This window comes from Papaver somniferum, chromosome 11 (assembly GCF_003573695.1).
Source record: "Papaver somniferum cultivar HN1 chromosome 11, ASM357369v1, whole genome shotgun sequence".
Lineage (NCBI taxonomy): Eukaryota > Viridiplantae > Streptophyta > Magnoliopsida > Ranunculales > Papaveraceae > Papaver > Papaver somniferum.
The window spans coordinates 75,653,231-75,666,511 of record NC_039368.1 but is presented as its reverse complement, the minus strand read 5'-3'; the positions used below and the strand labels follow the sequence as shown (position 1 = coordinate 75,666,511).

Here is a 13,281-nt window from a genome sequence, read left to right as displayed (position 1 = left end):
TACTCGAGGTCGAGCAAAATTCAGGTTTGGGGATGTGATCGGTGCCTAATAATGCATATTTCTAGGCCTTTTGTTGTCTTTCGTCACATCTCAAATGCTTTGATGTCTTATTTTAAGTCAAATTATGCATTTTGCACATCGAGTATCAATAATCTTGTTTGTTGTAAATATTAATAACTTGTGTTTTGTTTATAATTGTAAGAGAATAAAAAGAATGTGGCTGGCATTGTCGAGAGGGGAATGGTGCACTTGAAGCATGAAATCTGTGAGCAGAAATGCAGACAGTCATATCGTTGGATTAACAAAGTCAAGGTAGCATAAAACAATGACTAAGAAGTAAAAGGGAACTGAAGTGCTGAACGTGGAATAGAATGTAACTAATGGGCCAAAGTACAAGTTGGTGTGTTGTTAGTCATGGTTTGGAGAAAGGAAGCCCAATCTTTATACCTAAAATAGGTAATCTCGTCCAACACCCTAGTGCACCCTCTGATACATTTCATCAAATTCCAAGATCAGAAACATTTTATTTTCTACTCTCTTAGAGCGTCCACAGTAGGCGACGAAACCCAAATATTTGGTCTTTTGAACAGACGTAGTGGAACGTACTATCGATCAAATTTTGATCGACGACTAAAACCCAGAGTATATTTGATCTGGGACCAAGACGAAACCCAAATATAGTCGAGCGTTGGTATAGTCCACGCCCCACCACCAGGAGGTTATATAATCTACGTCCCACACCAGGCGTACGTAAAGTCCCCGACCACACCAGGCGTACGTAAAGTCTACGCTCCACATGGGGCGTACGCAAAGTCTACGCCCCATTTTTTTTTTTAATTTTGTATGGGACGAGCATTATACCCCGCCCCATTCTTTGTTTTCCAAAACAATTTTAGTGGGGCGGGCTTTATACCTCCGCCCCACTTCTTTTTTTTTTTTTTTCAGATCTCCCCAATCAGGCGGACGTATAGCCCACGCCCCACACCAGGCGAATATATAGTGTACGCTCGATCAAATTTAGTCTTCCACCCGTAACGTCACACACTAGAATAAACTCAAATTTGGTCATTTTTTTTGGTCTTTGATCTTTGGTTATACTCGCACCATTGCAGTTGCTCTTACACCACCTACCATGTTCTTCAACTTTTCTGCAAAATCCATACCCCCACTGACCATCAACCTTTCTTTATGTCCAAATTTAATCTCCCTCTTTACTGATACCGCCACCCTACAACTGACTCTGTCACTTTCATCTATACATCTCTGATTCACGGTTTTCATCTCCTCCATCATAGTAATCTAATAGGTAGGGTGGCTTTATTTGAGCGTTAGAGATAATGATGGGCTGTCGCTGCAGACACCACCATATTTGCAACAAGAGCAAACAATTGAAGAGAGGGTTTTCTCGGTCAATCATGGTGAGTTGTATCTATCTAGTGTCCTAGTACCAATTTGTATTTTATTATTTGATGGGATTGATTAGAATTGGGAGAAAATTTATATAAAGAGGGGAGGGTGTTGTATTTGGAAAATCAAGCCCGGATTAGCCAGTGCAACAATATGTAGTAGATGTAATTTAGGTTTTTTTATTTTCTTAGTTATGTTTTAATCTCTTCTTAGGATTGAGATGAAACCCTTAAATAATTAGAATCTTTTAATTTGATTTTACTTGTTCTTCTTCATGGATTTTATTGATAAATATGTCTTAATTTCTGAATTTTGTCAATTTGCTTTCACCTTGTATAACATCCTAGGTAGTTTGGTTAACTCTTTGTCAAAATACAAGCCTATGTAAACTGATTTTAGTTCAATCTTTGATTACTTGTACCGTAGAAAGACAAGTAATGCTAGGGATTGACATATTAGCTGAGCTTAAGTCATATATGTGTGCAAGTGATTATATCACATCTTCAAGGTAGCTTGAGGCTAGCATCTCTATAGCTCATTGATTAATAGAGAACTAGTATATGAAATTAGAGATTCTATGCATTTTGAGGATGGATTCAAAGCCCCAGTTTACCATTTATTGATCTGTAATCTTATTTCTTTTGTATAATCATCCATCACTTTGTCGTATCGATGCAAACAAAAACCCTTTTTGTTACTTCTCGTTTGAATCAGTATAGAAATACCTTAGAATCAACTCTACATCGTCCTAGTCTCTGTGGGATCGACCTGTATTTGCTCTGTCTACTATAGACGTTGTGCACTTGCAGTTTAATATTGTAGGCATCTTTCCTAGCCTACCAAACTGTATGACAACGCGATTAATTGAATGAAAACGAAGATACAAACCACGAAAATCTCGGTTTCTGGGGTTCCCCGTTTCTGAGACGAACATGGTGAAAATGTTCTGCCAAAAAGGTGTATCAAACATGTCTTGATCGTGCATATCATTTTCTACCATATGAAAAACGTAGGCTTTGCATATGAATAAATCCTCTTCTTCGGTAAATTTAGGATCACGAATTTTAGCAGATATTTTTCTATAGATTGAAAGATTAAGAGTTTCAGAAAGACAAATTAAGATGTGAATTTGGAGATGGGAAGATTTGAATTTATAACATGATAAATAAAACCGTTGGGATTTTATTCGTTGGTGGTCAAAGAAAAATAACGCGGCTTTATCTAGACCGCCTCACGTGAATTACCAACGGCTACAAAGTAACAACTACGTTTTTTCTTATAAATTAATTAGACACTAATTTTGATACTCAACCTAACCAACAAAAATCATTCTCAGCCAAAAACATCCACCATGGTCTCTAAAGCAAAGCGAAGCCAATAATATGCGTGGAATTAAAAAGGATTTGCCCATTATGTTTCATGGATGTTCATAGTCTGACGCAATTTCCTTGGATGTATTCAAAGTGTTTACTTGAAGGTTGTTTCCGCATCGAAATGGTGATTGAATCACAACCAGAAGAAGAAAAACAAAAGTTTGCAACACTGTGCAGAAACTTCAAACTTAAAGCCATATTGAAGAAGAAATTATTACACTGTGAGCACTGTGGAGATGGAAATCATGAATACAAAAATTTTCTACAAAAAAACCTATGGATGCTCAAAGCCCTGTTGCAGGACTTTTATGCATTTCTACAATTCTACAGAAGAAGACACATACATAAAGCACTTCTAGAAATGTCCTAGGTATTTCTTAGTAAAGTTGACTGATAAAAGTGTAGGAACGAGTTGATTCACCGTCGTTTTATGTTTTTATTTCATGTTTTAGTTTGGTGTTATGTGATATGTTTGTCTCATCAATAAAAATTTATTCGCATTTAAAATATCTATATTTACTAATTTAAACCTTTCTTATAATAAAAACATGCTATATTGGATTAAACCAACGATATTGGATTAAAGCAAATACATTAGATTAAAGCAACTACTATATAGCCGTCAATTAACATCCTCGTTTAATATCCGCCAGGTGGCATTCCTAGGATGCTGAAAGGGTTGAATCTGTTGAGCTCTCTAAGAATATTGAAACAATCTTGGAAGGGAGAAAGGTCTGCTGTGAGATACTGCTCTCATCGCTAGTGTTTTTGGTTTTACTTCATCTACAACTTCACCGTTCATCTTATTTTGGTGATTGTGCACTAGCAGAGCTAGCAATTATGATATTTCCCGACTAATTACACTATAACGATGCGACAATCCTTCAGCCTCATGATTAAACAAGCTCCCTTTTTCTGCAACGAACTTCGAAAAAATATTTTCCTTCTCTTCATTCCCATTGATATTACCGTTTGTTTGAAAAACAAAGGCTCTACAGATAGCTAAATCCTCTTCTAAAGTGTATTTAAGATCACGAGATCTAGGAAACACTCTTGGAGGCATTTTTTTTTGTGATTTTTAAGCAGGGGAAAAACTACATGATGACTAGGGCTATCTTGAGCCATCCCAACATGCCAGAAAGCCATTTATTTTACAACCTATTTTGAGTTGGGTCATACTATGTGTATCAATTTTACATTTAAGCCAGCCCAAAAAAAGATCAAGCCCACCCCATACCTAATTTCCAGTTCTGCCACTGTTTATGGGAGAGATTTGAAGGTGAAGGCGTGAATTTTAGATTTATAGGAAATTCAAAGAGAGTCATTGGATAATTAAATTTAGAGCCGTTCAGATGCAGCCGTTGGCGGATAGAAAAGAGCCACCAGTGGAGAAAGTGGCACCGCATAGACTAAAAAGATTCGTGCGTGGCTGATGATGACCCGCACGATCTGAAGGGAGGCGCGCGACTACTCAAGAACCGCAGTGTGCAAATTTTCCCGTTTACCCAACCATTATTTATCTTATTTTTTTTGTTAGAAAAAATACATTGTATTGTGATGAAACCTTACAAATATTGTGTTAAGAAATAAGTAATGATTTCCCATCGCTCATGACAAACATTGAATCTTCTACGGTGCTATTAAAACCTATCATAAGATGAGAAGTTTTAATAATAGAAAACGAATCTAACAACATATAACAATCATCCATGATGGCACACTACTAAACTAACAAAGACTATTATTTTTATTCTTCAAATACTCCGTAACTTTCTTAGCATCACCGATAGGCTATTTACGCCCAACTGATAGCTTCAAGTACCGCTAGACATTCCGTCACCTCTGGATTTCTCGATATGCATTTGACAATTTTGCGTCCCTCGTAACTGTCTTTACCCATGGCCATATACATACCAATACCATTTGTAATATTAATGTTTTTATCAAAATATGCATCAAAGAAGAATAAGGTACTTTTCCACAAACGCTAGATTAGAGTCACTGTTAGATTGATTATTTGTAACTCCAATGGGTAGATTAGCTAACTGAATAGGATCAGAATGCATAGATGAATAGTATCATCGGAGTCACCGGACCAAGTTTAACCTGGACCTGCAGTGGGGGTGGTACTTTCCCAATCCGTTTCATTTGGCAATTCGTCGTACCGTATGGGCCCATTTGGTCAAAAGGTCCATCGAAGTTACTAGACTAAACTTTTTACAGTACAAAATGCAAAGAAAAGAAAAAAAGAAAAAGAAGATGGACGTTTCCAGAAGAGACATTGTTCTTCAATTTTCTGGAAAAATGGAGAATGGTGTAGAAATCTTAATAAGAAACCCTCACAAACAGATCCCGATCCTTCTTAATTCTACATATAAATACGAGATGATTCCGATCGACGCAACCATCCAACCTAATTCTGCAACATCAAGATTCTGAATTCTCATAACCTAACTCACGAATACTCAGAAAACAGTTTTCAAATTAACCTTCAATCAAAACCCCAAAACCACAAACTCTCAACAATGTCGATGATTCCAAGTTTCTTCGGCAACCAAAGGACAAATGTGTTCGACCCATTCTCACTAGACATTTGGGATCCATTCCAAGGTTTCCCATTCTCAGGATCCAATTCTTCTTCCTCTCCACTTTCCTTTCCGGCTGGTTCTGAAATCTCGAAAGAAACTTCACAATTGGCAAACACTAGAATCGATTGGAAAGAAACCCCAGAAGCCCATATTTTCCGAGCAGATCTTCCTGGTATTAAGAAAGAAGAAGTGAAAGTTGAAGTTGAAGAAGGAAGGGTTCTTCAGATAAGTGGTGAAAGAAGTAGAGAGAAAGAAGAGAAGAACGATAAATGGCATAGAGTTGAACGGAGCAGTGGTAAGTTTCTAAGGAGATTCCGATTGCCGGAGAATGCTAAAGTTGATGACGTTAAGGCGTCTATGGAGAATGGAGTGCTCACTGTAAGTGTTCCTAAGGTTGAAGAGAAGAAGCCTGAAACCAAATCAATTCAAATATCTGATCAAGTGCCTAGGGCTAATAACGCTAATAACTAATGAAATGTCTCTGCTCATAAGTCTTGTGTGGTGTGTGAAATGTGAAGAATAAGAAGATGAGATGTTATGGTGTTGTGGTAGTCTGTTATTAGTGCCAAAGTCTGTCTGTAATGGTTTAAACTTTTCTTGTTAATGAAAACTACTCGTATAAGCTTGTTTCTTGTCTATATGTTTTCTGCTAATATTGCAATTGAATTCACACTGGTCAAATTTGCGAAGGATTCATGTCCATCGTCTTGCCAATATGGCATAACCAGATAGAGAGCTCTAACTTTTCTTTTCCTTTTTTAATGCAAAGAGAGCTCTAACTTGGAACTTCGTTAGCCCGGGTGCCGAGATGAGTTGGCATATAAGCGTCTATTCTGCAGCATTGAATTTCCTGCATTAAGCTTCTGTTCCTGGTTTTCTCAAGAAAATCTCATCGTTGTTATAATTGTTATAAATGGACATCCTTATAACAAGTGCAGGTGAATCCTATCTCATACTGCTTCTTTTTGTGTTCTTTGCCATTTCTACAAATTTATGTTTACTGCATTACCTATTCGTCATAAACTCGTGGGAGGACTCTCACTTGAACCTTAGAAATTGAGGGATTTCTGCAGCAACAAAATTTATGCAAGGGAGAGCTGCCCATACCTCTCTTAAAGCAGGCTTTTGTTCTTCACTTGACTAACCGAACTTTTTGCAAGGATTTCCAATGAATTGTAGAAAGCCGAGTTTGACATTAACTAATGCTATAAAAATTTAGGCAAATGGTTTACAAACTGAGTTTGTTGAGGCTAGCTCAGAGCCATTCTTCTCAGCCTCTCATCTGCTGGACAGCTCTGATTGTTTGAGTAACAATTGCTTAATCAATTTCTCGTTGGTCAAGTCAGTAGGATATGCCTGAACTGCTGAGGCAACTAGATATCCCCATTTTGTCAGAGGTTGTTGTATAGATGATGTAAAGGGTGAGTGTTGGACACTTTTATGTGTTCAGAAATTCAGCTAAAACAATTCATGGACTCCATAACACTCGGTATTTATGGCATCAAGGGTAATTTTAGAGAGTTCTTTATGGCATTGTTAATGCACAACTTGTTTGAAACACAAATATAAACAGCTTTCGTAGTTCATATGCAGTATCTTTCCGATTCTTATCAGAATATGGCTGTTATATAACAAAGGGATCATTTTTACATTCTAGAAGTAAACGTAAGGAATTGATCATAGTCACAGAAAAAGAGCTGACACAGAACATGTTGTCAGAGAACTTTGGTTGATATAGTAGATGTGGTGGTTATCAACGTCTTTCGTTTCTTTGTTTTGAATTAATTGGGGAAGTTCCTCTGGAACTACTGTAACTGATTGAAAAATATATTAAGTCAGGTGGATGGGAAAAATAGATTTTCTACTATGGTAAAAGTATTGGGCGAGACCAATGTAGTCAATATCGAATTCCGATGAATACCGGTCGAATACCGAGACACGATATTTCGGTAAATACAGGTGAAATATCGGCCAATATCGAAATATCACCAATACCGGCATCCCGGTGAAATAGCGAAACCGATATTATCAGCGATATCTCGGCCATCTCGGACGAGATTAACTACATTGGGCGAGACCTCATAAAACGCGCGGCTAATGATTAAATGTTGTCGGGTTCAGAAAATCCGTACAGGCGAAGTAAGACCGCCCGGCGGTCGAAATAAATCCGCCAACATCTATTTTTCTAGAGTAAAAAAATGGTCATATTTTTACTACTATAAATTATCACTAACTTCGAGCACTCCTTTTCTTTGATCGGTATACTAACTTCAAACACTCCACTCACATCAAATTCACTCCTCTTGAATTTTATTTACTAATCTTTTTTCTAATTTTTATTCTAGTTTCGAACTCTGGTCACTGGTATCAACACCCAGTGACTTTACCACTGTACTACAGTGTCACCGGCAGCTTCAAACACTCTACTCATATCAAAATTCACTCCTCTTGAATTTTATTTACTAATCTCTTTTCTCTAATTTTTATTCTATTGTTAAGTGAAATGTCTTAAAAGGCTATCACACTTTTCTTTGATGCAAAACTTGAAGCTGTTGTTTTAAGGTATGAAAATTGGTAAAAGGGAAGTGCAAGTTTTAGAAGTTAATCGAAGAAAATTTTCTGCTAAAAGGCAAAGAAAAACTCCAGTTTTGAAAGTGAAGAACCGTAGCTACAAAAACAAAATATAAGATATTAAGGAGCGCGTTGAGTGGAAGATACGTCAAGTGAAGATAACCAGAAGGCCAAAGATTGTACTAAATTTTTATTTAAGTTGTTAGTTAGTTCTTATTATTGTCGAAGTTTATGTCTTGTAAATGAAGCAGTAATAATAATGAATAGAAATATTTAGACCTTAGATTAGGATTCTGTTTTATATTAACCGTTGTTTATCACATTTAGACTTACATATAACATCGAATTACATCAAATCTATTGACGTTAGCCTTATGGAGTTCATAACACTAAAAATGCTTAGACTCTCTTACGTTTTCTTCAATAAACTGGGCTTGAACCATGGTTTTTTGGAAAACACATAAACAACAAGTTATTTAATATGATTTTAATGAAACTATGATACAGTTGCTCAATGAGGACAAAGGTATGAAGATACTCACCAGTTCTTCATTGGACAACCCAGAATTATCATTGTGAACCATCCATAAAATTTTTGTATAACGTTTGACATCCGTACCGATGAATAAAAATCTTAGTTCTAGGCTCCAAACCTTTTGCAATACTCTTTCCTGTAAATAGTCACTAGTCATATTTCCCATTATAATATAAATAGTCACTTTGTCACCTATGAGTTGGATGTTTGGGCAGTCTCACGTTAGTCATACAAATGTATGATGCACGGTTCTTCATCAATGCCCAGTTTATTGTATGAATATGGGTTATCGACTGGAGATGCTTGATCGTCTGGGAAAGATCTACGTATTTCTCGAGATTGAGTTTTGAGGAAAAGTCATTGTTCTGTCTCTGCCATGTATCTTGACAAGGACTCATGTAAACATTCATTGAAAGTTCTCAGCTAAGATCTATTCTTATGGGAGATGATCAACCTAAATTGAGAGTAGCAGACCATTCTACTACCTGGAAGATGTATCTTGTCCTTCGTTCATCATGTGCGACTCTGAAACATGGGCAGCTTGTTGAGCCGTTTTTTCGATAAAAGAGGCTTTGACCAAGGGAAATGCTAGTTGGCGTCTGGATGAGTAGCGTGTAGCCTGGAGCAATGATCTCGGATCCTTCCCTTGTTTACTTCAGTGACATTAGTTGGTTGCGGCTATATACTGAGTAATGAAGATTTATCTGAATTTTTGGCCTCATGAGTATCGCTTCGGATTTCTTTTCCCTTGATAGATTAGCCTGCAAAGATATTATCCTTCTCCTTCTTGGGTGAACTGAGGTTCCATCGGAAAATGAAGTGTGGTAATTTTGGTAAAGCTGAACTGGAGGCTAATCGAGTCTTGGCCGTAACTCCCAGGTCTAGTTCTTCTTCTTTCTGACAGAACATTGTTGAGGTAGCATATCGACTAGCAGCTCTGCATCTTAGGATAAGGCTAAGTTTCGGTTGAGCCTTGTTGATAGACACATTTTTGTGTCTAATTTGTCCTCAATGTCCGTATTGTTGGAACTCTATTTTTGTACTAATATTGTGTTTTTATGTATTTTTAGGAAATAAACATTTTTGGAAAATTCGGCTCGAAAAGTTGATTTTGGCACCCGGAGGACAAGTGTTATTCGGACTCTCGCTTTTGGATAAGGGGTAACCTAATTACTAAGGGGCACCCCCAGGTCACCCCCAAGGCATCTTCTATTCGCACCCCAGTTCAGGATAGGGGGACACCCTTCCTTCTTCTCAAATTCAAATAAACTTTTGGGCGGGAAAATATTTTTACTCTCTGGAAGATTTTCAATCAACAAAATGAAGGTGTTATAGGGAGATTAAATCGCTGAAAATTTGTGGTATTGTTCCTGGGACATTTATAAATCTATTGCAAGTGTTGTGTTCGATTAAATTTGGCTAGAATTGGCTAGGGAAGCCACGAACTGGAAACAGGGGAGAACGTGCAGAGAAGAATTATTCACGGGATTTCTTGTGTTTGCGTATGGCTGAGATGATCTGGGAGAGTTATAACTATTGTTTGATGCGTATAAAGTCTAAACAAGGGAAGAATCAGAGCTGGAAACGCGTGGATAAAGAAAATATCTCAAAATATTCTCTCTTCACTGCCCGAGTAAAGAAGAATTATTTGGAGTTATTGTGAGGGATTTCAGCGTGCATGTGAGTATATAAAGGCTCCTTGGGTCTACTACCAGGGGGGTCGAGAATTTGGGGAAGCTTTAGAGGCTACAAAGTGAAGAAAAATCGAGTTGCAGAGCCACCATTTCTGCTGCTGCAAATCAAGAACACGAAGAACATTAGACAACCAGAGACAGTCGTTCATACTACAGTAACAACGACTGTCATTTGAGGGTCGTAGTATTCTGTATACTACAACACTTTTCATTTATCGTTCTTTGTAACGGTGTTTGCAACAATTATAAATGTTGCAAACACCCGATTTTCATTATTATCTCCATTTCATCATTTGTACACCTTTTTTGGGAAATGAAAAATTCCTTTGAGAGTGTTTCCAATATGCGGAGTTAGAACCCATCACTGGGACGACGGAGGAGGCCGAGCTTCATACATGGGTAATTTTGTTAATTTTTTTAAAGACTTTTGCATTAAAAATTAATTGAAATATGATTTAATTAAATTTGTTGTTATTTGATTAGATGGGTCATGCTTAGCTTAGGTGATTTGATGTTCCATGCTTAACATTTACAATCAATGTTTTGAGAATCTACTTTGGCAAAATAAGAGTCCATATAATTTATGTTTTGAGCGATTATTGTTGAGAATAAATCATTGAGCCCTATGTTATGAAAATTGGCCGAATCATTAGTCCCAGTACCTCTCACCATTGTTAATATTTTATTGTATATTAAGTCTAAAAAATTATCTTTCACAAATTCGAGAGTTTGAACCTCATTACTACAACCATGAAAAATATAAAATCATTTTGGCGCCGCCGACGTGGAATTGTGTTTAGGTAGAATTTTTTTTTTAGATTTATTTTTCTTTGTTCTTTTTTACGTTCTTTGGGTATTTGTCTATGTGATACATGTTTTGAGGATTGGGTCGAAAAGAAAAAAAGAAGAAGAAGAAGTTGTCAAAGATGTTTGGCGATTTCATAAAGACTGTGAGCAAAGCTTAAAGCAAAAAGAAGGGAAAGAAGACGAAGGATTTTTTTTTTTTTATTATTATTATTATTATTATTTAGATATTTTTTTATTATTATTAATTTTTCTTTTAGAAACTGTAATTAAGGTTTTATTTTTGTAATCTTTTATTTTTGGACATTTTTTTTCCGGACATTGAACATTGGACATTTTTTTAAACCCTACGGAAGGGTTATATAATTAAAAAAAAATAATTAAATACAAACTGTTTGCAGAGAAGGACGACGATTACTATATCGTCTCGGCCCCTCGGGTTCGCACACGGCATCGGAGTCGTGGCCCGAGTCGACGACAGCGGTTCATCGCCCGTCTGGTACGGGAGGTAAGTCCAATCGAAACACCCGCGAATCTCCTGCAAGCGGGTTACTGTCTGCCTTAAGGTGATAATTGTTTGAGGACGAACCGGACTGTCTTTATTTTCCTAGTAAAGGGCAAGGCCTGGCCTAAACAAGATAAGGGTTCGGATTTCATCACCGTTCCCTTCTTGCCCGCCTTAGGAAAACGAAACCTAACGCGAACCGAAGCTTTAAAATATGGAATAGAACGAGACCGATAGGGTAACGAGCTTAATAGGAAACTCGTTCGAAAAATATTGGTTCCTCTTTAAGCACACTTCAAAATTCATGATGGTTTTTGTGAGTTGAATGCGTGACTGCGCCGCCTTCTAATGCGGTGAGGCCTTGGGTATCAAAGCTCTACTAAGCTTCCCTCGCCTCGATTCAACTTACATTAGCTCGGATTGATTCCAGAGGGGTGTGCTCAAACTGTAACGAATTCCTTTTCGAAGGAATAAAAGCTGGTCTAGAAAACAATCTAAGTGGAGCCATCATGCTTTTTGTTTGCTAGAAATATTTAAGTTTGCTTTGGTGGAGTCGAGTCGGCCTTGTTTGTGATTGTGTAGAATTCCTCTGTAGTTTGTGTTTCTTCGGTGATGAATCCTTTTCAGGAGACGCCACCTGAAATGACGTTACGAGAATATATGAGTAGAAATTCTCGTTATCAAGAGACGTCTTCGAAAATGACTCTTGGTGAATATATGCAAGGGAAACGACATTGGGATGTTCCAACGGTTAGCGATGAATCACCTCTAACGATCTACGAGAAGTATTATAAAAATAGACCGCTTTGTTTGGAACAAAGATTGATAATTATTAGATGTCAAAAATTATATTATGATGATGAAGATAGTGCTGATGAAGAATCGGAAATGTGTGGGAATAGTGATCAGGAATTTGTTAGCCCAGTTGATCCTTATAATGATTATATTATTTCTGGTTCAGATCCTAATAATTTTAAAAATTATTCACCTATTCAAAAGGACGAGGATTTGACTAGAGATACCCCCGTTTCAGACGATGTAGTATGTCATGTTTACGAAACCAAGAAAGGTTTAGAGGAACCGGTTTATCCTGAGAATACTCTTTTAGAGTCATACGATTTAGAAACAATAGTCTTAGATGAACTCGTAGAGATGAGTGAGGATGCACCGCAAGATTACAACTTAGAAGAATCAATGGCCCATTTTCAAGAATCTGATGACCTACAAATTAGGGAAGTTGTGACTAGTCTATCTAGAAACACTGAAAACTCTAAGTTTGGGGGTGAGTATCATCCTCCATGTGATTTAACTCTTAGTAAGGTCCCTCACTTGGGACTTGGCATCAATGCCTCAACCATCTTACAAGATTATCTTCATACTCGTTTTCCAGAACCTAATGATATCCAACAAGAGTCTCAACTGTTAGAAACCCATCCTCTGGTTGATGTGGTTAACCCAGGCAATAATACCAAGATTGATTTTGTTTTCCCACCAAATAGTTTTCTTCCAAATGTGGGAACATATAGATTTCAAATGTGTCGAATATTAAGTTGTGAGACTAAACCTAAATGCCTTAGGAAATTAGAATCGACACATTTGCTTAAGAATGACCACTACGCTCACTGTGGTCAATTATGTAAGTCAGACCTGATTGACTTAGAGGATCCTCAGTTATTTAGGTTATTATTATTTTGTGATTCTAAGTTCTTATTTGAGTTTTTCCAGACTCTAGGACCTAGTAATTTGGATCCAATCTATGAGGAAATGCATCAAAGGAAAATATTTTATTTAGTCCCTTTCATAG

The 13,281-nt window shown here is 37.1% G+C and overlaps 1 protein-coding gene across 1 annotated transcript; it reads left to right on the top strand.

Moving 5' to 3' along the window:
* The first annotated feature begins 5,042 nt into the window (after positions 1-5,042).
* On the top strand, positions 5,043-6,006 carry LOC113322877 (17.8 kDa class I heat shock protein-like). Its single transcript, XM_026571057.1, has one exon. It carries the CDS (start codon positions 5,306-5,308, stop codon positions 5,837-5,839), a length of 534 nt encoding a protein of 177 aa, XP_026426842.1. The 5' UTR covers positions 5,043-5,305; the 3' UTR covers positions 5,840-6,006.
* Positions 6,007-13,281: the final 7,275 nt, after the last annotated feature.

Excerpts from the sequence above, each read along its gene's own strand:
- LOC113322877 (XM_026571057.1), top strand. The coding sequence starts at position 5,306 with ATGTCGATGATTCCAAGTTTCTTCGGCAACCAAAGGACAAATGTGTTC.